Below are 22,919 nucleotides of genomic sequence, written 5' to 3' on the forward strand. Positions count from 1 at the left end.
CTCTCTCTCTTCTGAGTCAGCTCTTCATTAAAAGAAGCTATTCTCTCGCTCTCCGACCGAACTCGGAGTGTTCGAGAGGGTCAAGGCTCTCTGTTGAGCCAATAAATCTGAATGCATTACAGTCCATTAACAAACAGCCACAGCAGGGGTTTAATAGAGATTTAATAGCCTGTGACATGGAAAAAAACGGCAAATGGATAAGGCGAGTTTGATTAAGAAGACGATCATTACGTGTGAATCATCTTTAAAATGCACAACATTCACACAGTAGTGCTAAAATCCCCTTTAGCACTGATGCTCTATTATACACCGTGCACTTATCTTAATGAGTTTGTTTGATGGCTGCTTTGACTACGTTTCCTCTGAAAAGGACATTGGGAGGGGAAAAAAAAAAAATGACTTCGCTCCAAGATGAAGAAAACTTAATAAAGATTCTGTCGTCGCAGCAAAATAGGATCTAAAGAATTTTTTACTGCGGCAAAATGTACATGAGAAAAGAAACTGATTTTCACTGTGAGATGACGAAAATGTGATACAGCCGGAATTTGAATTGAATTACAGCTCAGCAAAACAAACACACAGCAGGGGCTGCAGCACTGTACCAGGAATGGTTGACAACTGATAAGAGCCTTTTGCCTCAGTGTCGCATCAGTGGCACAGTAGGGGGTTTTGGGGCGGAGAGGTGTGTGTGTGTGTGTGTGTGTGTGTGTGTGTTGGGGGGGTCGATGGGTGGTAGTTCATTCATGCTAATCAGGGCAGGTGGGAGTCCTGGGTGCTTTTTTGTCATTGGTGAAGTAAACACACTCAGCAGGGGGGGGGGGGGAGTCACCCTCTCTCTCTCTCACACACACACACACACAAACAAACAGATTCTTGTGATGCACTAGTTTCTCTAATCCTTAGGGGGGGGACCCATGGAGATACTGTAAACTGACTACTGAACAAACACACACACACACACACACACTCTGTCATTAAAGCCTCATTGAGAACGGCTGGATTTTGGATTAGTCCTGACTGAGGGTTGGGAGCCAAGGCCACGTCTGGGTCTGTGGGTGCCAGACAGGCAGGGGTCATGGCTGAGGTGAGGGTTTTGGGGTTTAGCGGTTTTCGAAAACCCTCATTGAGCCAAGCAAGTTGACTAAAAATACGTTCTCACTCGCAGCATCAGCTTAGAGGAGTGGCTGCTGGGAAGAAAGAGGGTTACAAGACACATTCATACCTGGAAGCTGCCAAGAGTGGAGACGAGAAGAGAAGAGAAATTAGCATCATCCTAGATTTAAGTGATACCAGCCACTAACATCATCTCAAAAGTGAGAAAATAAGAACTTGTAGCAGCTCTGAAGCTAAATGTTAAGTAGTCTTAAAGGATGAGGCTGGTGTTTTTTAATGCATTTCTTACCGTCAACAAATTCTATGAAAATAACAAAATCAGCAATGAATTTGTTTTGCTAACAAATCTCGTCCATCTAGCCGATGCCCAATGAAGCCATGTCCCAGCAGCCATTGAACTCCATTGTATTAAAAAAACTATTAAAAACACGTCAAAGAGCGGTACGTGGGAAGTCGGAAAGTAATGGGAGTAGAGCAAACACATTGTTGATTTTGTTATTTTCATAGGATTTGTTGACGGTAAGAAATGTATTTAAAAACACCGGCCATATCCTTTAAATGATTTGCGGCTAAGTCTGTCAGTTTTGTTTCACTCAACATAGTATAGGCTAAAGTGTTAGCATGCATGGCACCGGAACAAACGATCTACCGGGGACATGTGGATGATTATGATTATCTTCTCATCACTTAACAGCTAAGTTGACCACAGGGCCAATCTCCTAAAACTTGGTGTATTCCTTTAAGCTGCGGTGGTCTTTAACTGGGGAACATCAGAGAGAAGCTGGGAGCTGAGGCAGGCGAGGAGGACTTTCCCCTGACAACATGCTCAGACATGTGTTGAGTCAGTCACCATTTGGCAACCTGACCAAAAAAGGCCAAGCCAGGGACCAGATGGCAAGGAGAGCAGCAGCGTAGGAGGTCAGTGGTCTGGCTAAACCCTATGGTGAGGATCAGACATATGGCAAACCAGGACTGAGAGAATGGGGAAAAGGAGAGGAGGCAAGAGAAGGGAAGAAATAAGAAGAGAAGAAGCTGACCCCCAAGCTCCACTGCAGCCAACGCCAGGGAGGGGAAGCTTCCGTTAAAATCAATGAAAGCTGCTCCACCCATCTATTTTCTCTCCTTTCCACAGCAAACACTCTCTTAACATTTACCTGCACTGCCTCTATGTACTCGTCTGAACTGTTTTCTCTCTTTCTATGCTCTGAACTACCTACTGTCTGCCCTGCTTGCACATTTCTGATTTGAAATTCATGCACATGATCTCTATGTACATAATTCTGTCTATATATTTGTACATGAGTACATACTGTATTTCTGGACACATTTCTGTACGTTTGTCACTCATATCTGTGAATGAGTTCTGACAATGAGAACAGCTAATAATGCACATTTGCACATACGTTACCTCTATTTGTAAATGTGAACAGCTACAAATGCACATGTGCATGTTCTAGGCATACTGTATTTCTGTATGTATGTTCTTCCATCTGTATACCTGATAATGTGAACAGCTAGGGATACACTGTAAATCTGTAAATCTAATAATGTGGAGAGCCAATGATGCACATTTTGCACACAAATGCTGTTAATTGTAGACCTGTAAACTGCAAACATCTAACCTGAAAATCTGTCAGTGCTCAACTGTAATAGTAATTGTAATTGTTGCAAGCCAGTAGGGGTTATGTGACAAATGTGACAAAGAGGCTCCATCTTTATTTATTTATTTATTTATTTATTTTATTTGTTTATTAATTTGTTGTAATCTCTATCTTCAATACTCTCTATTTTTTTGTCTAATTTTAATTTAAATTTTAATGGACACTTACAGATTTGAAATTCCCAACACATCGGTACAAACCAGCTCAGATCTCTGGAGAACTGCCACTGTCCCCAAATCATTGAAACATTCCCGTGCAGTTATGAACCACATATTTTAGATTCACATCTCACCATACTCCACCAACTTATTTAGCTGATTGTCAGACTCCCAGCCTTGACCTAAAGAGTACCTGAAAACAAGAAAAATGTTTAATAATACAGTGAGTTTTAATAATCTATATAAAAATCTATGTATGGCTGTATTTTAGTGAGCTGATTTTTTACCTGCGAGCAGTTTTCTAGACATACTCTTACTTTGCCTTGAATAAACTTTAACATAAGACATTACCAGGTTCCTTTATTCACACTGTGCTGTTTTGTCTCAGCAGCTCAGATTAAGCCACTTTCTTGCTGTCTGCACGCCTCAGAGCCAACGGGGGGGAACACGTTTCTCTCTTCATCCTCTTTTCTCCAGACCTTCGGCAGAAGTACGGCGCGAGCTTTTTTTTCCTGCAAAAAAACGCCCATTGTTTCGGTTTGGGCCGCCCTCTATGTTACAGCTGTGCATGACTGATTGTCTGAAGCGAGGGGAAACAATGCCCCCACCGGTCGAGACCTATTGATCTAGACGCTCCCAGTCTGTGTCCGTCCCAGCTGGCCGCGCAGGAATATGGGAAGACTGGGAGGGAGGGGGGGGGGGGGGGGGCTGGTCCCACATACACACCAGCAACAAAGAGAAGTCTACAGTTTTGAATTCACTGAATTTCGTGCGTATGAGAATAATCTGTGGGTGAGCAGTGATGACTTCTGCTTGATTGAGTTGTTGCTTCAGACGTAACGTTCCACCGAGGCAATTTTAACTACAGCCTTGACTTCACAGAGTTAAATGTCAGACAGTAGATTGTGCCAGAAAAGCAATCTGTGGGTGATAGGTGATCGTTTCTGCTTAATCGAGTTGTTGCTCGCGCCATGACGGTTCACCTGAGTGATTTTATTTCTTAATCAAGACGAACAGAGAGCTTTTTTTGGTCCCACAAATATGTTGATGAATAGTCTCTTCCCTCACTAAGCCTGTTACTACTGATAGATTAAGAAATTCATTCTCTATTTGCACTGGAGAGTGTGGAAAGGATCCATAGCTTTGATATTAAAACAATGCATCAACTCCACACAATGGAGTCCTGAGTGAGGGTTTACTCACTTGCTCTTTATAATTCAGAGATAAGGCCAGCTATAAAACTGTTGGAAATTGTCATTGCTTTATGTAATATGATCCCGTTTATTTCTTTAAAACTAATAAATATGTCAGTTTAAGAATGGCAGCCTGTATGTAAGTCCAGTACCTTCCAGCTATTTTTAAATGGACACGGTTTGTCACCCGTCAAATTAATGGCGAGGAAAAACAGAGGCATACAATGACAAGATTCACCATTGTCTTTCCTTCAAATGATTTCTTTCCTTTGTGACTATTAGATGCCAAAGGCTACAATGGAGCTCAAGCTTTTCACATGTGCCAAATAGGATTGGCTGGTTGTCGCATTTCCTTCAGATAAATGCCACCGCCGGCTAGCCTTGGGCCCTGCACGTGTGTGTGTGTGTGTGTGTGTGCTTTAATTAGCTTTTCACATCTGCCACAAGGTAAGCAGCTTTACCGAAACCTCCACTCAAAATCATTTAATAAATCGAATTAGGTTGAAGGTGCGTCTATGTCTGTGTGTCTGTGTGAGCGAGATTTACATGATATATTTGAAAACTTACCAGAAAACATGCTTGGCGCGTGTGAACAGCTGCAAATCGTAGGAATGCGACCTCGGGGGAGCGGTGGAAATCACTCACAGCACATCTGCAATCAATGGATTAGCTCATTCCACCTCCCCAACTTATATAACATGGCTGGAGAAAGCGGGGCGGTGTATGACACATACAGGGCGGACTACAGGCGAGCCAAAGACTGATTCTCTGCCAGCTAAGCCCACCCATGGGAAGTGTTTAAGACCAGGGCTGTGTTCAGGCTTTAGTGGGATTCCTCACTTATTACACGCTATCTGGGTCAGGCTAAATTCCATTACAGTCTGGACCCAGCAGTAGAATTAAGGTTACACGGCCTCCGAGTTATTGTGTCGGTCAATGAAGCCATTCACTGTGCCACTAGTTATTGTAAGTCAGCGATAATGCTCAATTGATTCAACTTTTAATCATAAACCATTTGAAAGCGCAGCTGCGTGCTAAATGTTAGCTTAGCGTGTGGATTGCACTGTGCCACACCAACACATCTGTGCTGCTGTTGCTTTGGATTTAAAGGGGAAATCCTCTTACACTGTTAGATATCATCAGTCTGTGAGGAGTTATTTTGTGATTAAGTGTTGAAATTTACCTTGTTGGTGCCTCGTCTACTTCTACTTCAGTTAGTGATTTCCTACATTTCCCAGAATGCCTTTCAACAACCCCCGGAGAACTAGCCTGGACTTGTTCCGTTTCAGCTGTGGAGGATAGCAATGGCATAGTGAGAGCAAGATAGTGAGAGTTTTTCCAGTTGAGAAAAAGTAACGCTCCTTACTCAAACCACAACATATTGTGGCTGCATTGCATTCTGGTCTATTGAGGCTACTGTCAGTGGAGAAATTGGTCTCTCTGCCTCTTCTACAATGGATTTCTCCCTGTATGATGCAAAATGGCGGCTCTAGAAAGAAGCCCTCGGTCTTTGATTCTGAGGGACACCAGAAAAATGTTCTTCTGTCAAACTCCATTGTGATTTTTCCTTCAAGTTCATTGATACACATGGAGAGAGGTGGGACTAAGAAACAAACAAAAACAAAACAGGAAAAGATGCTAGCAGGGGGAGCTTGTACTGTACATAATCAATGAACCAAATATAAACATCAGTATTATTTAGCTTTTTATGGTGTTAGCCATTTTGTTTCTCAATATTTAGCTGTCTGTGCTGTAAAGTAAATTATTAAATTTTAATGCTAACGCCTAAGGTGCAACTTATGGATTCAGATGGCCCATGCAGAACTGTAAGAATGTGAATGCAGGACCAATTTATTTTCCTACATCAGACAGTATTCACTGCTTAATTGAGCATATAAAAGAGCGAGTGGACAGCAGTAATGCTCAACATAAGACTTGCCTTATCACACACACATACTTACTTACATACTTATCACACACACACACATACTTGCCGTATGTGTTTGGTTTTCATCGGTGCTCTCATCCCTCATTTCGTTATCTAATCATTTCAAAGAATATGACAAAACATTAAAATGTCTTACTGTCAGTCGACTTAGAAATGTAAGAAATTAAGCTTTCGTGATTTTCCTTGAAAATTCAACATTGACTTTGTCCCTATATTGCCTTCTCTTATAGTAGAAGAACCTTTCATCAATACAGTCTCAGGAACGTAATTGTTCCTCAGTGAAGTGCATCTTTCACCTCTGACAGTTATTACTCACCTAACAGCCATGTTTCCCACTCCTGACAACCTAATATATCTCAGACCTTCACACTGAAATAGATGACGCTTTCAGGCTGGATCTTTCCTATGTGATGAAGTCTCTACATGATATATAGGCGTGCTGTTTGAGGGAAAACAGTTTGCATGCTCTGGAGCCTCCAGGGAATTTATCATCGCTTTCTATGGCATTGTCTGTTTCCAGTGAGACGAGTCTATGGCAAAATCTGATTTATAGAGAGCCTTTTGTGTAGTTCAGTTACAAAAGCTGCCTTTGAGGGAGATGTCAGACAGTCAAGGATTCAAGTCCAATTTCTTTTTCTAAATTCTAGCCTGTTCTTCTCTATTTCTCATAATATAAAACTGTCTTGTGTCAAACTATTTTAACCTATTTCATTCTTTATTCATCCAGAGAGTGCAGCAACAGCCTGCATCACATTCAGTTGTACATATGAGTTGTGGCTCTAATGAATAACTCCACTAGAGCAGCTGGGAATTAAGTGTCTCACTCTGGTCAATAGTAGTTGACTTTATGCAGTTTCTTCACCCATCCTCTCCTAATCTTGCTTACCCCCAGCTGCTCCAACCCCAGAAGTTTGGAGAAATTTAAACACAATAGTTAGAAAAAGGGGCTGTGGGCTGTCGTCATAATTCAAACCAGTCAAATTTCACGAGGCCTAAGCCTGGCGCTGGTCCTCACTTGTTTACTGTCGTAGGAACTAGAAATGCAGTTGCTACAGCTAGCTAGCTAGCAAAATAAAGCTTTTGGCAAGGCGCAACCAATGGACGACATTAGAGACTCGACCTGGTGTAATAAGCATACTTCTGGCAAATCAAAATGTTCGTCCTTATTTATCTTGCTCATTTAATTTACCTAAAGTGGTTTTATATTAACTTGAATTTACTCTGCGAAGTAGGCTAGGTAGCGGTGCTAAGCTAACGACGGAGACTTGTTACACCTGGGCAGAAAGACAAACCATAAATTCAGTTTCTGGGGCATTGTGCGAGATTGTCAGTGCCGCCTTTGGCTCAGCAAGGTTTTGTTATCCCACATTTTAAAATGAGAATTTCTCCAGATCTGCTTCATTTGAGCCAGAGGCGCGGCTATGCAAGATTGATATTCTCCCAACTGGGATTTGAAGTCCTATAAGCCTGCATCTTACCTTTAAGCTGCTACCACCCCCATTTTATTTAACAAGGTAGGTCAGTTAACTTTCATTAACCATGACATCCCAGGTAAAGGCAAAAGGTCTAACTTTGCATAATCCAAAATAAACCAAAATACATGTAAATTCATTCTACTTTTGCTCCCATGGAGATGTAGCTGTCTGGCTTCTAATATATCATCATGCGTATATCAACACATCTTATGCACTATCAAGAAACAGAAAATACACATCTTTTCAATTAGGTCTGCATTTATTCTAAAGGGAAAATATATAATTCAATAAATATTGTGGCAACATCAATGGTAAGGACATATGAAAGTGACATCAACATTCAAGAAAGGATGATGATAATGTACATGGGGAAAACACAACATATTTGAAAATGACGATCTCACATCAGGAAGATAACAATAGGACTGCTGATCTGGCAAATTTGAAAGCACTGGTATTTGAAAAAGCATATTGGGCTGTCAAGTAAACTTTTAGCTGTGTAAGAAAGTGCATCATTGACATTTAAACAGCTCCTCAATTGCACTGCTTTTGGAGGAAAACCACAAAAGTTCAAAACACGCTAAAATGTCCTTTCAAATTTCAACAAAAAAAGACCAAAATTGCAGTTGTGAGGATTTGACCCAGCAGCAGTGATAGAACACTTCAGGGAAATGTAATGCCAAGGGGTCAGATGTTTTCAGAGCTTAATAAACAATGCTTCAGTTGTTGGTTTCATTCTCTCCCTCTCTTGGTGCGGTGGATAAGTGTTTTACTGCTGAACATGGCTGTCAGCTCATTAGGACTCCCCCCTTTTACTCAATTAGTTGTGCTTTTAGTTGGCTTTAGTCAACTAAAGCTTTTTAGTTCATTAGTTTTAAGAGGTTTTAAACATGTTGTTTAAAGGTCGGTTATTGCTGTTCTCTGACATCAGAACAATCATCGCAAATGTGTTAGTCATCTTTGATAGACATTAGCTCTAAAGGCGGGAGCAGTGTCATTGTTTGAGGATTTGCTGACAAAATGCAATTAGTCGACTGAGGTTTTCCATAGTCGGGGGACAACCTTACTGCTTATGGCACCCCAGATTCATAGAAGGGAGTCCACAAACCTGTCAGAATTACAATACCCTGTCTATCACTGATCCAATGGAGAGTCATTCAACAGCTAGAGCCACTGAGGTGAAATGAATGGGCTGACTGGCAAAGATCAGGGGAAACATTCAGCTCCAAGGGTCGACCCATCAGGATGTAGCTAAAATAAAACTATGATGCAGTTACACCAATGATTTCACATTATACTGACAACATATTGGGGCAATAGCACATGACAGACAGTCAGGGTTCCATTGTGCCGGACTAAGAAATAGTATTCTGATCTCATCCGCACACAAATGTACAATTACAGGAGCAGTGAGAATGAATCAGTTCAAAACCACAGTGACAAGTTGGTGCACAAGCCTTCGATCCAGCACAAACAATGGCAGCTCTTCTTTCCCAGGCAGACAGACTTGGGACAGTCATCATCAGCAAACCCCCATCGCTGACGTCGGCTCTTATTCAAGCGATCACATGTTCTCACGCCCTTCCTTTACACACGAACCTCTCCTGGTGACATCACTTCTCCTGCTCAACTTCCCGTTGGTGCGGAAAGCCTCGACCACATCCTCTTCATCCTCCCAGAGGAAGCGTGTCACTTCCAGGAGCCAGGAGTGTAGCCCGTTGACAGATAGCTTCCTCTTCTGGTGGGGCGGGGGGCCGGAGGGATTGGGAAGTTACTACATATTAAGAGTCCGTTTTCATTGGTGCAGTGTATTCCAGCAACATGTACATGAGTTGAAGCATATAAAAGCCCATTTCAGGACAAACAAGGGGCCTTTAACGTGCAGGAAAGGGCATCGCCCCTTAACGCCTTAACGTCCTGCTTGCACCGCACTCCGTCCTCCATTACCCTCGGTCTAAAACCCCCTCAGTCTGAGTCTGATCAGTCACATGACCGAGCAACTTTTGGCTTTGTCCTTCCGGAGGTCCGAGGCCACGGCGGCCAGGTCGGGCCTGCCGGGCATGTGTGAAATCCGCTTGGTGGATCGGGCGGCCTTGTTGCGCTTAACGTTCTTGTTGCTTTTGTTGACGCAAGCCAGCGTGGCCACGTGGAAAATGTCCCTGACGCTGTTCTCCGACTGCTGGGCCGAGCACTCGATGTAGGGCGCCGAGATCTGCTTCGCCATGCTGGAACCCTGCGAAGGGAAGAGGTCAGACTTGGTCACCGGAAGAACAGCCGTGTACTTAAGGTTATTAAGAGGTTAAGCCATGTTTAAGTTACTCTTGCTAGCAGTGATGAAAGGATTTCCCCCCTTAAGGATCAATGACGTGTGACGTAAACTAGAATACAATGAGTACAAGAGCTTCATTGCAAAATTAGTTATCCAGCATTTTAAAAAATCTGATTGTAGGTGTGCAAAACTCACTATGGATTATAATTGACGTCATTAGCTTAAGATGGTGGCTTAAAAATAATGACATTGTAGAGGATATAATCAGTTGTATACTTGAAATACTAGGCGATGCACATCAGGCTTTATTTAGCATGACTGAAACACTTGTAAACAGCATACCTGGTCATAAGAGACGGGTGTCTGCCTGTGGTTGGACAGCTCCACCAGTGTGCTCAGGTCGGTGCGCAGGTCGGACTTACATCCAACCAACAGCATCTTGGTGTTGGGACAAAACTCCTGGATCTCCCCTTTCCACTGTAAAGAAGGACACAAACTCTCAATCATGCGTCGCTCACAAGGACAAACGTTTCTGATGTTTCCTCTAAATTCATTCAGCAGTGGTGATCCAACACAGCTGTAGATGTAAAACTAAATATATAAAGATGTAATATTAGCCAAAGATGATCATTTAGCTCAACTTTCCCCACAAACCACAAAAAAAGGGTGGGCCAATTAAGGGCCAATGTTTGGAAATGGTGCTTTAATCGTGATAAAGTGTTTAAATAAAAATAGTTCCAGTGCAGCAGCAGGTGCAAGAAGCAATACATGGAAACAAAATTGGATCTTACCCCTAACCACTTCTGTCAGAAAACAAGTTAATACACACACTCTCACACACTAGAGTCCAAAGCTGAAAACACATCCACAGTCCTCTCTGTACTGGATATATTCCAGTTGAACCTGATCAGGCTGAGTCCCAAAGACATTTTAACACCAAGTTAATCTTTTGTACACTAATGAGCATAACATGCGCACAAAATGCTGGCTAATACTTCTTATCGCAATTAAGGTCATATTTGGGACAAGTTGTTTATCCTGTGTGGCCAAATGACAAATATCCCTGTGAAAAAGAATAAACAGAATATTCTGGATATTACCAAGAACTCAAAATACTTGTGTCCCTTGAGTCAGATCGGAATATTAATTAAATGCACGTTTAATAGCCTATGTGTGGTGGCTAGTCTCAGAAGATCCTGATATGAGATCCCAAAAGCAGCAACTGCATCCCTCTCACCCGCCGTTTAAGTACAAAGGTTAAAGCGGCCACTTCCTCGAGCCCCTCACGTGGGCCGTCACGCTTTGAACCCAAGAGAGGAACTACAAAATAATCCCTGTGTTTCCTCCCTGACAACAATACACGGTCTGTGATCGATGGTATTTCACTTGTGGACTTAATCTGAGGCTGGCAGGCTGGCTGGCTGGTCGGTCAGGGGATCGGGTTTACTGACATCCAAGAAGGAAGTTGTTTTTTTCTCTATCATTTCTCTCTCTCTGTACAGTCTCTTTTGCGCACACACACCTTTCCACCAGAAGTCTAGACCGCTGCTAATTCTGATCGTCTAGACGCTCCATTAACTGAAACGTGTCTTGTAACTGAAACAAAGCATTAAGTCTGGCTACACACAGCTTTATCACCAGGCTTTTATAGAGGCTTTGCAGTTGTCACAGGTTTCCTCGCAACCACGTCTGGCACAATCATGGAGGTCCACTGGAGGATTGGTTTTACGCAAATGTTGCCTAAACCAGGCTAGAAACCAGAGATATCTGAACAAGACGTTGTGGTGTGGGTGTCGGTCAATTTAGTAATGTTATAAGTAAAAGTGAATAGTCTGTTAAGGTGGATTTGTTTGCAAATGTAGGTTACTGTGACTCTCCAAAACACTCTTTATAGTTATAGCTTGAGAAGAGTCAGCACACCTGAACAAACTATAATTTTTGGCTTTGTTTGCTAGCTAACTAGCTGGCAGGCTAATTTAGCAAAGACATGTAATGCTGGCTTCTGCTAGATATGTTACCTAGTATGCAAATCAAATCAACAGGACAGTGACAGATAACCAGACACTACAGTTAGCTAGCTAACGAGGCGATATTATCTAAACATAAAATCAATTGCTTGTATGAATGGTAAAATGATACATTCCCAGTCAAAAACGGCAAAGAAATTAGGCATGTCTATTCAATTCTGTTGAGTCGACAAGCTGTTCACACCTCCAACATGGCCGCCAGAGGGAGTGTTGCATCACCTGAAAGCCCACTATAGATCAGAAGACTGATGCTGCCTATCGTGCACTTTTTCAGCAAAGCTCTGCTTCATTAGCGGACCAGTACAACCACAGTCTTCTCCTGTTAAGCACTAAGCGGCCCCATGGGAGCAATTGCTGGTTAAGTGTCTCGCTCAGGAACACCTCAACAGTAGTTTTCGCAAGGAGGGGAGAGCGCTATTCCTTCATTTTCCCAGCTGATTTTCCAGTCACACCCCAGCTTAGTGTAACTTCACATCACAAGGTTTGAACCTCCACAAAAATCTCTCCACCAAAGACTTAAACGTTTGAGTAATCCAGTAGATCCAGAAAATACAGCATGACCCCAGCAGATCAAAAGAAAGTAAAGTGAACAGGCTGAAGGAGCTTTTAAAAACAAAGCCCTATACAGATCTTTACTGAGCCTATCGAAGGCTTGATGATCACTTCTCGGCTGAATAAAATGGATTAATGTAAGGCTGGGAAAAAAACGGCTACACACCAAAGATGGAGGAATAAATGAATGAAGAGCAACAAACCTTTTTCAGTACGCTGTCGAGGGTTTCGGGGCGGCTGATGTCGAAGCAGATGAGGACAGCATCAGAGTCTGGGTAGGAGAGAGGCCTCACGTTGTCGTAGTACGGAGACCCTGAAACAGCAGAAAGTCGATTGTTAGAAACTTTATGGCAACAGCTTCAATGTGAAAGAAAGTCTGAAAGGAATCATTTGGACTAAGTTAAGTTTGTGGTGTGGGAACGACATTATGCCATAGCAGGATATTCGGATTCAATTTGGCCGATTGGTCTTTGAAGTCGTTATGTAAGGATGTGGACACACACTGTCAGTCTCAGAAGTCATCTTTGTGACCCCACTTTCGGGACGTCCTTATAAATTAATTACCGGCCTGCAGAAATCCCTTCAACCGCTCTCCCTATGGGTGTCTCTCCGCGGTGAAAGCAGCTTGATTTGTTCCCACACACATCAAAAGGGCAGGCGGCGAATTGCGGCAAAGAAATTTTCCAGATTCAATTCACTCTTAAATGCGTGACTATTTTGAGAACATCTAAAACGGGACTTTTTTTTTTTTTTGTAAAGCCTTCAACCTGTGAGTGAAAACGTTGGTGCAGGATTCCCACAGGAATATAAAATCTATGTGACAAAGATTTGATCTTGTTATTGCTCCTTTAGCATGGAAAACAGACCTTGGGCCATGAGTCTGGGTTAAAAAACTGATATTTCAGTCTCTGCATAGTACAGGTTTTTCCAATTCAGGTTGAATTTTTAAGAGGACTCGGTTGATAATTGGAACTTTAGTCCTGACAGACCTGAGGCTTGACTGAGAGACCTGGAGCATCGCACTGACCAATCAAAACCGACATCCTGAATTCTGACATCACCAACATGTAAATACCTGTATTCATTTTTAGGGAATGATATATTCATTTCAAATAAAATGAACAAAATTAACAATTTTCATCACATCAGTCAGTCATTTTGTGATCACAGCTCTTAAAATGCCATGGCAGGACACAATGCCTTGCTGGAATTGTTGGTTTGTGGTTGACACTGGAGTGTTTGGTTTGCTGTAAAACTCAAATGTATTATCACTAAATGTTTGTGTGTTAAACATGAAAAAGATGATCAGGAGCAACTAAAGCCTACAGAAAACTTCATGGTGTCTTAATGTCTTTAAATGAGTTTGGGAAGATTTCCAAGTCGTTGCCTTTAACCATCAAACTGTTCCAACGGTTATTCCCATATGACGTGAATGCAGAATAAGACCAAGCTCACCCATAATCCCTAGCAACCAAGTGAAAAAAAAACAAATACCGCAACGTCACCGGAAAAATATGCTGACTATGACAAGATTCCTTGTTTCAGAAATTCTCTTTGGAGAGACGGAAAACTTCAATGGAGCGCAGGGCGAGGAAATGACTCCCACCCTCAATTGAAACCATGTGTGAGCGAGACGCCCCTCTCCCCGCCGCTGGAACGTCTTTGGCAAGGGAGCGTGGCCTCGTGTCAAGGTGAGTCTCGGTCATGTGACTAGCAAGAGCTGACCACACACACAACCCCCGCTGCCAAGAATCTTGGGAATTTTGTTTTTTGGTAACTGAAGGAACCCCCTGGGAGGTCCTTTCCAAACTCTGATCCAGAGAAAAGCCAGGAAGCCACTGTCACGTGCGCGCGCACACACACACACACACACAGACACACACACACACACACACACACACACACACACACACACACACACACACACACACACACACACACACAGACACACACTCTGAGAGATCTAGTGTTCCTAATCTAAACAGTCTGGGTGGGGGACGACACTGTTTATCAAGCGTACCCTGGAAGAGACTCTGGCCATTTAAACAATCCACCCTTCCTTCCAGACTTGGGCCACGTTCAACAAGGTTCAGCTAATGTTTCTAATGGAACCAAGTGTGTAAAATAAGTGCACCTCTCTTGCATACAAAAATCAGAACCATATCCATTCTGTCCATAACACTTCCACCATACATTCCACAGCATCACCTCACCTCAAATGTAAACACACTTCAGGCCATCCAGGGTACAGCGAATTTGTGTGCTTTGATGCCTGCTACCACTACAAAGACAGCAAAATCTATAATTCAACATGGCTTGCATGATGACAGGAAAATCTAAAATTTGTTTTACCAATGATCTAAACATAACAGTGTGTTCAGATGGGAACACACAAGCATTTCCCAGTTGCTCTGTTTTTACATTCCTCCATGTGTATTGATCGCTTCACTTTGGATCTGTCTGAAGGGCGTAAGATAATCGACACCACCTAAACAAGAGTTGAGAATCTTTGTTTTTGCGGATCGGGGGGGGTGAACAGCTATCAGCCACATAGCGGAGGAAGCACAAGGCCGAGAGGAATGTGGGCTCAGCCGCAAGAATTTATCTCCCATTTTTGGTACGGCTGCCTCGCAATCAATCACAACCGCATCCCAAAGTTGAAAGGTTCTTGAAGCCCTCGCTCCCTGCAACCGCCGACTGGAAATATAAGAGCCTGCGACTAAAAGGGAAAGCTGGTGGAATCGGCTGACGTTTTACAATGAATTGATTGCTACTAGCGACCACATGCAAAGAAACCGATAACAGCTAGGTTCCTTTGCGCTGCATGTGAGGTCTTGTTGTCTGCGCACCATGTGTGTCAGCGTGTGCGGTGAAACTTTATGTCGTCAATATATGTTCCTATTCCTGTGTATTTATTGTTCTTGGAGACTCAAGTGTTGACGATGGTTAGGAATCCTCTAAGTACAAATCCAAACCTGAAAAGCCTCAGCAGTAACTTCCACTGAGGATCAAGTACTGCATGCCGGCTCTGTTAATGGTTTTCAGAAGACTTTTTACAGCCTTTTCCTTCTTGTCTTGAGTTGTTGTAGCCCGCGTTTGGCCTGCGGTATGCGGACTGTGTCTGAGACTTAACCCTGCTTCGAGGTCGTCTTCCTGCCAACCGGAAAGATAAGAGGAAATCCCAGGGCCAGCACACAAACACACACACACACACACACACACACACACACACACACACACACACACACACACACACACAAAGACCTGCTGACTGTCATCTAATTAGCTCCTGTCATTGTTCTCCCACAGGGTCTCTAAATCTGGGAAGAACGGAGACACACACCCTGTCCTCTCTCTCTCTCCCCTTCTCTCTCTCTCTCTCTTTCTCTCTCTCGGACACACACACTCTCTCGTCTGTTCACATATTGCTGTTTCTCATCGTGTCTAGCTCCCAGCAAACGCATACACTCATGCACACATGCATTTACACAACATGACATGATATGGTACGATATGACACAATTCGATACAATACCATACTTCCCGGATGTAAAATTCCATGATTTTCCATGACTAAGTGGGAGTTTTCCCATGACGTCAATTTTTTTTTCCCTTCCTGGTTGTTAATGTTGTTTTTCTAAAATGAGCAAAGAGTCTGGTTTCCACAACAGTTGGGCTGGAAAGCACCACCTAATGCAATGAACGTGTGAACCAAGTTGGAAAACACATTCTGCTACATTCCTGTAAAGTGACCCATTTATAAAATTCCCTGATTTTCCCTTACTTTATTTCCCCATCCTGAATTTACCTAAAAAATCCATGATATTCCAGAAATTCCATGACTGGTAGGTAGCCTGCATACAATTCTTTACTGGCCAATGGAAATTCACTCTGTCACACACACACATACACGCGCACGCCGCACACACATGCACAATAGAAGAGCCAGCTGCGGCTGACAGGCTGGAGGTATGGCAACAGGTCTGCCGGCCTGCTGATTTACAGCATGGTGAACATAGCTGAGCTGAACTGGGCTTCAGGGACACCTGTGGAGACGACAAACCGCAGCAGGCGCGTCCTGCCAGCCCCCAACGCCATCAACCATCAACCTAAAATATGTCACCTCAACCAGACAGGCAGAGACAGAGAGCTCAACACAGACTAACCGGCTATCCAGTATCAGTTATAGCAGCTGCGGTTACCATTGATGGTCATCTCATCGCAGAGATCTTAGAGGGCTTACGGTATTTCTTATTGCTTCACTCATTATCCATAAGTTCATTTTTTGAAATGTAACGCTTTAGGCAGGCAGTGATCACACAGGACACTTTTTTGAACACGACTGCACTTTTTTTCAGTTACTTTCAATGGTTCAGTGGCAGCAGGCGCGCGTGCATCTTCTCCAAACTATGTACCTCGTATTTTGGGGTGCTTCCCCGGGCTCCAAGTTCGACATGTTCTCAACTTTTAACCTTCCGTCAATGTCAGAGGAAAAATTAGCAGTGCCCAGAGGGATCGTAAGCAGCCTCTAGCTATATCCTCGTCCTCTTCTTCAAGAACAAGCAGAGCAATCGCTACCTTTCTCTTGTCCATTTTTATTTTCAACAACGTCGTCCCCTTTGGTGCTCAGGTTAGCTGGCTAATGCTAACGCGCCTTACGCCCTTTGAGCTCTTCTTCTCTCTGTCACTAGTAATGCTTACAGCTGCACTTTGTCTTTGAACAAGTATCCTATCTGCTAACGGCCTTAGTAAAGCTAACTCAGGTCACAAGAACATCTTGGTAAATCAATATGTGTGACAACAAGCTACCAGCCTGGACAGCAGCAGAGTGTCATGTGGATAAGAAGCCAATTGGGCACACACTCATCTCAGTCAGTCTCATAGACCCCCCTTTCCACCTGGGATTAACATGCAGCCCAGGTGATCGGACTGGAATCTGATCCAGGTGTAAGAACATCCCCGAAGCACTGAAGAACTGATCAACCAAGCCAACACTGGAGATGATCAATCTGTTAATGACACATTTGGCCATATTAACAAAGTGTGCTCTCCGGTCCACATATGGCGGAAATGAACTTAAACACATGGGTCCAGCCAAGAGCGCATTCAAATCAGACAGGTTAAAGGCAGGTCGGACAGTAACATATTTGTCAAACTGGATTGGCAGGATGTTTGTAAATGGAGAGCAGGTGAAGCAAGGTGTGTAGTGTCAGACCGGAGACATTTTAATGTCAGGTGTAAATGGAGAATCCAGCTTAATCATATCCAGACACAATCCGGATATGAGATGTATGTTAATGCCAGGCGGAAAGGAGGCCTGTAAGCACATCATAAAACATGATACCTAAGTGTTGGGTCACAACTTCACACAGAAGGCCGTTCTGTAACATTAACAGAGAGGAAGTCAATAATCTTCTCCAGGATTCCGCTGTCCTAGATGGCTCACGCAGTGCAACACCGCATTTGGTTCAAGGCTCTCATCAGTCGGCAAATTCCACAGTGATTCAATTTCCCTTTGGCCTAACGAGGTACGGCTTTAGTGAAACACGCCACTTCTCCTTTGCTGTGGTAAGGATCCGGGCCCGGTGTGTACAATAGGGCTCTTTGTGGAGGAGGAAGTAGCAACCTTTAGTCTGAGGAATGCCAGACATGCGGCTCCAATTCGCTGAGCCCAGAAATGTGATCCAACGCAACAATGGCTGCTGACAGTGGAATGGAGGGGGCACAGTGTATGTGTGTGTGTGTGTGTGTGTGTGGTGGGGGAGCTTACTGAGTGCATGAAAAAGCCCCATAGCTAAGCAGTCTAGCATCAGGGGTGGACGCAGCACATGCAACGTGCTCCAGAAACTGCACAAGACCAGACCATGTAATCTGGGCTGCCCTGAACCTCACTCTGTTTTACTGTCTGACACAATGCATCTCCCTGTCTGCTTTTATACCTGGTCCTCAACGTGGGGTTCAGGGACCTCCAGGGGTCCAACTAACAACTCAGACAGATTCCTTAGGTAAGATAAAATACTAAGGTGTTTGCCATTAAATATGGTATGAATACTCGTCAAGGTACCAAAGATGTTTTGTAGCTAAAGATAACATCGCAACAGCAATAAGGGAAAAAAAAGAGGCAAAACTGGACGAGGAAGAGGAAGAAAAGCTTGATGAGTATGGGAGAAGGAAATATGTTTCTGTCACAAAGCACGCTTCTTGGCACTACTTCATTCTCCTCGATGAAAAAAGAACTTGAACACTCCTTGAACCTAAATGTCTTCCTCTTGGTCTGCGGTGGGTGGAGGTGGTGAAGGGTTCAGCCATCGTTGGGGAGTCCAACTCGCTTACTGCTGTTCTGACAGATTTGCTCTTCTTTCATTTGGTCATTTTTTTTGTGCAGCGAGAAGATTTCCTGCCAGTGGCCACACCTGACAATAGAATTTAATTTGGGCAAACAGAGCGAATCTACAGCAACTCGATTAGGGGGGATGGGACACTCTTCTCTGCTGCAGCTCCACTTTCTAATTTAGATTGATGAGATGGGTGTATTTTTTAATAAAAATCTCGCCTTGTTGTTTATGGCTCATTTAGTTTCTTTTGTTGCTACGTTTTTTGTTGCTAAGGACGATTGCGCAATGCCGAACCGATTTTAACGAATTAGACTGACTTAGGACATAAGGATGGAAACCTATTTTAAGGATGTACGGGACTTGAGATATATTTGTGCAACTCATGTTTTTTTCTAAGGAAATCTTAAGTGGATTTTTAGGAAAGATGTTAAGATGCTTCATGCAATTGGCCGCTGCTGTATGGGTTCCTCTGTATACCTGCACTATCTTTCTGACTCTCTAACAAAGCATCCTTTGCAGAGGATTTAGACAGACAGACAGACAGACAGAGAGCGAGAGCCATTTCCTCTGTTGGTGAAAGAAGTGTGAAGCATCAAAGGCTGAGCCTCGGCCCCAGCGGACCCCACCCCGAGGCCAGGAAGCAAAGCTAGCAGAGAGAGAGGGATGGGAGGAGAGAGGGAGGCAAATGGTAAGCAATACAACCAGGCATTTACCTTAATGACCTGAATTACTCCCATCACCCTCCCTTTTCCACACACACACACACACACACACTGCTCATTAGGCCACTCACAGATCACCGCCGAACAAAGACAAACCCACCACAGTGTAGGTGTGCGTACGAGGAAGGGGGGATGGGGATGTGTGTGTGTGTCTTCATCTCTGTGTCCTTGCCTTTGTGCGAGTGTATTTGGGGGTCAGCAACCCTGACCACCGCCCCCACCCCAACCCCAAACACACACACACACACCCCTCCCCAGACACACCTCTGGAGATAAGGGATCGATGGGACCGGCATGGCTGATGGGTGTCGGTACAAAGGGAACCAGTCAAGCCAAAAGCTCTATCAATCAGTCATAGGGTGTGTGTGTGTGTGTGTGAGGAAGAAGATGGGGGGTTTGCTCTATCTCAGGTCCACTGATCTAATAGACACCCCCCCCCCCCACCTCCACCACCACCACACACACACACTGTTTTATGAAGCACAGGGAAAAAGAGAAATGGCTCGAGGTGCCTGGCCGACAGCAAAGTGCAATAAAATGAAATTCTCTCTCTGCCTGGCTCTCGTCTCTTTGCCTCGCACTCCTCTACAAAAAAAACTTGCACTCCTTATTTGCTTGCTTGTAGCATTAGTGAGCCTGGAAGTGAAGATTATTCTGCTATTGTGTTCGGTTTAATTTGTTCTGGAGGAAGAGAGTCAGCTAAAAAGCCAAAGTTATACGTGTAAAATCAGACTCAAGATGCTGTTAATGAATAATATGAACAGTAGTAGAAAAATGTTCCATGCCGATCAAGACGCATGAGAAAGTTCAAGATGAAATGTGGAATTCGAGGCCAAAGACCCGCAACAGCTGGCCGTCGGCTTGTCCCCTCCCATCACACACACACTCACTCACACACACACACACACATACACACACACGACATACGCCTCACTCACGCCTGACTGCTGTGCTATTCACTGCCCGGGCATTGATGGATGGGCGAGTGGGTTTGTTTACACACACACACACACACATATGCACACACACACACACACACACACACACACACACACACACGGGGACACAGCAGCTGTTTCGGGCCATGAACACAAAGTCCCCCGTTACAGTAAGAGTCCAAACACGAAGCGATTAGAGTTTAAGAGCCTGTTCACGTGCTGCACTCAGCTAAACTTTCCCCCAAAAACCCAAACAGGCAGAAATTCAATGTTCTCCACATGTCTCCATATGTTTCTATGTGTATCTTTTGAATATGAGTTCTGTTCGGCTGCCCACTTTATAAGAATTTCCCATTAAAATCCACTCTTATGAATCATGTCTTTTTTTCTGCATCATACATGTATGAATCCTCCTGCATTTCTTTTCAAATGTTTCCATGTGGGTCAAACTGTGATGTTTGTCTTGTAGGAACAACTCATGACTATGAAAAATTAAAATTAGCCCGGCATTATTGACCGAAATGGGTCACAGATGATTTCCACTCATGCCTCTGTACCTTTCATGAGTGGAAAATGAAGAGGGAATTGCCTGTGCATTAGTGCCAATCAATTCACTTAATCCATTAAGGCATGGCCTAACATGGAAGAAGTTTTAACTGAATCATCCAGTTACTGATAATCCAGTTGCATGCAAATCCAGTCCGCAATAGAATAGAGTTCAGAGGGGTCAGTGAGGGTTTGGGCAAGTGACCAACATGTCCGGACGTTTCCCCGTAACAGATTACATCTGATTCAAATCGGCTTCTCAAAACAGCAACAACACCTTGAAATACCGTGAAACAGATAATCAGACAGATAAGACAGGTGACGGAGCGCATGCTGATCAGATCTGGTTACCTGAGGTGTCCCACAGACTGAGCTCAATCCTTTGTGTGTCTATTTCAAAGCTGGCTGTGTAGTTTTCGAACACCGTGGGGACGTAGCTCTGCAGGACACAGAAGAGAGCACACTTTAGATGCAAGCCTAGTGTGAAATCATGTTTTTAATCTTTTATCTTTATTGAAAACTGGTCAAAGTGAAACATGAGATTACTAAGCATTAATGATTTGGCTGCACAACTATAATCATTATTACACTGTATACTATCACTACTACTACAACTACTATTACTGCTGCTACTTCTAATAATAATATAATAACAATGACACTGAAAAAAAAGTTTGCTATCCTTGATCATTACTGAAAAATCAGATCATTAGGAAAACTGCTACATTCATATATAGATAGGCATTCTTATTTTACTGTGTAATAATAATAATAATGTCAGAGTCATCATCATCAGATGAAGCGGATCCAGTTCACAGTCACTGCAGTATCTCACCTCTGGGAAACAGTCCTTGGCGAACACGTGAAGCAGCGCGGTCTTCCCACACTGGCTGTCCCCGACCACTACTATTTTACACTTAATGCTCTGACTGGGATCCATGCCGGATTTCAGAGACAGTTTCTGGCAAGGGCGTCTTTCCTTCATTGAATTACGTTCGGATATAAAAACGAGTCCAGTTGGGAGAGTAAAAACCTGTGGACGGACGGCGACAGATGCGGTCTCAGTGCCTGCCTGCAGCGCCTCTCTGCTCCTCAGCGGTCCAGCTGGGTCTGAGCCGGCGCATGCCATTTGCCGGTATTTATATCCGCCCGGGAGCCAATGGCAGCGGCTCTCCTCCTGCCCGCACGCGGCTCGTCCCTCCTACCAGCCTCCACACAGGCTGACAGGCTGACAGCGCCGTGGTGGGCTTGTCCTCCATCATGGCGCCCCCGTTTGGACTGCAGGCCCGCACCTTGCTGCACACTGACCGGTGCTGGGCTGGTAGCATCCCTATATGATATTACACATATTATAATATAATAATATAATAATATAGTGTAATATTATATACCATAATACAAAAATAATTATAGTATAGTTATCATATAGCTAACCATGATTATATGTATATGTATGATAATATAAATAGCCTAGTGGTAATAATATATTTGTGTAATTATAGAAATAACATAAAATTAATTATTATATACTGTAACAACATAAATCTATATAGTACAATATAATAAGTATAATATAAGAAAATAAAAGCAATAATCATAAAAATCATAACAACTCAGTTCCTTCTCCTGTAACTGATCAGGAAACCAAACAGCATTGATGTCCAGTGTTACTGAGGCCCTTCTGCTGGATAAAATCAAAGCAGTGGCAATGCTTCCAAGTGGAGAAAGTCAACTTTTCTGCCATTTCTTATCTCAGCCAGCTCAGTGTGAGAGGACGAGGACTAATACTGAGGAAAACAAATCGATGGATGCGGGTTAGAGCTTAGCTTTTGTATAATCGTTTTGTTGAAGTGTACTATTACGTCTGAAATTGAAATAGTGAAACGTATTACCACCCAACACTGAGTGCAACACACTAAACGGTCCGGACTAAATGCTGACAGTACAATGGCCAGCACTTTTCAACTCTTCTACTAACTGAG

At 43.5% G+C, this 22,919-nt stretch overlaps 1 protein-coding gene across 1 annotated transcript; it reads right to left on the reverse strand.

Annotated features, from left to right (window-relative positions):
• Positions 1-7,805: 7,805 nt before the first annotated feature.
• On the reverse strand, positions 7,806-21,982 carry LOC139658218 (rho-related GTP-binding protein RhoE). The gene is made up of 5 exons (XM_071536326.1): positions 21,773-21,982; positions 21,289-21,376; positions 12,600-12,709; positions 10,160-10,294; positions 7,806-9,781 (listed from the first exon to the last, which is right to left on the reverse strand). Exons 1-5 carry the CDS (start codon positions 21,920-21,922, stop codon positions 9,533-9,535), a joined length of 732 nt encoding a protein of 243 aa, XP_071392427.1. The 5' UTR covers positions 21,923-21,982; the 3' UTR covers positions 7,806-9,532.
• Positions 21,983-22,919: the final 937 nt, after the last annotated feature.

The sequence above is a fragment of the Centroberyx affinis genome, unplaced genomic scaffold (genome assembly GCF_046629955.1).
Source record: "Centroberyx affinis isolate AG114_WGS23_722 - 3 ecotype Tasmania unplaced genomic scaffold, CSIRO-AGI_Caff_v1 ptg000016l_1, whole genome shotgun sequence".
NCBI classification, from domain to species: Eukaryota; Metazoa; Chordata; class Actinopteri; order Beryciformes; family Berycidae; genus Centroberyx; species Centroberyx affinis.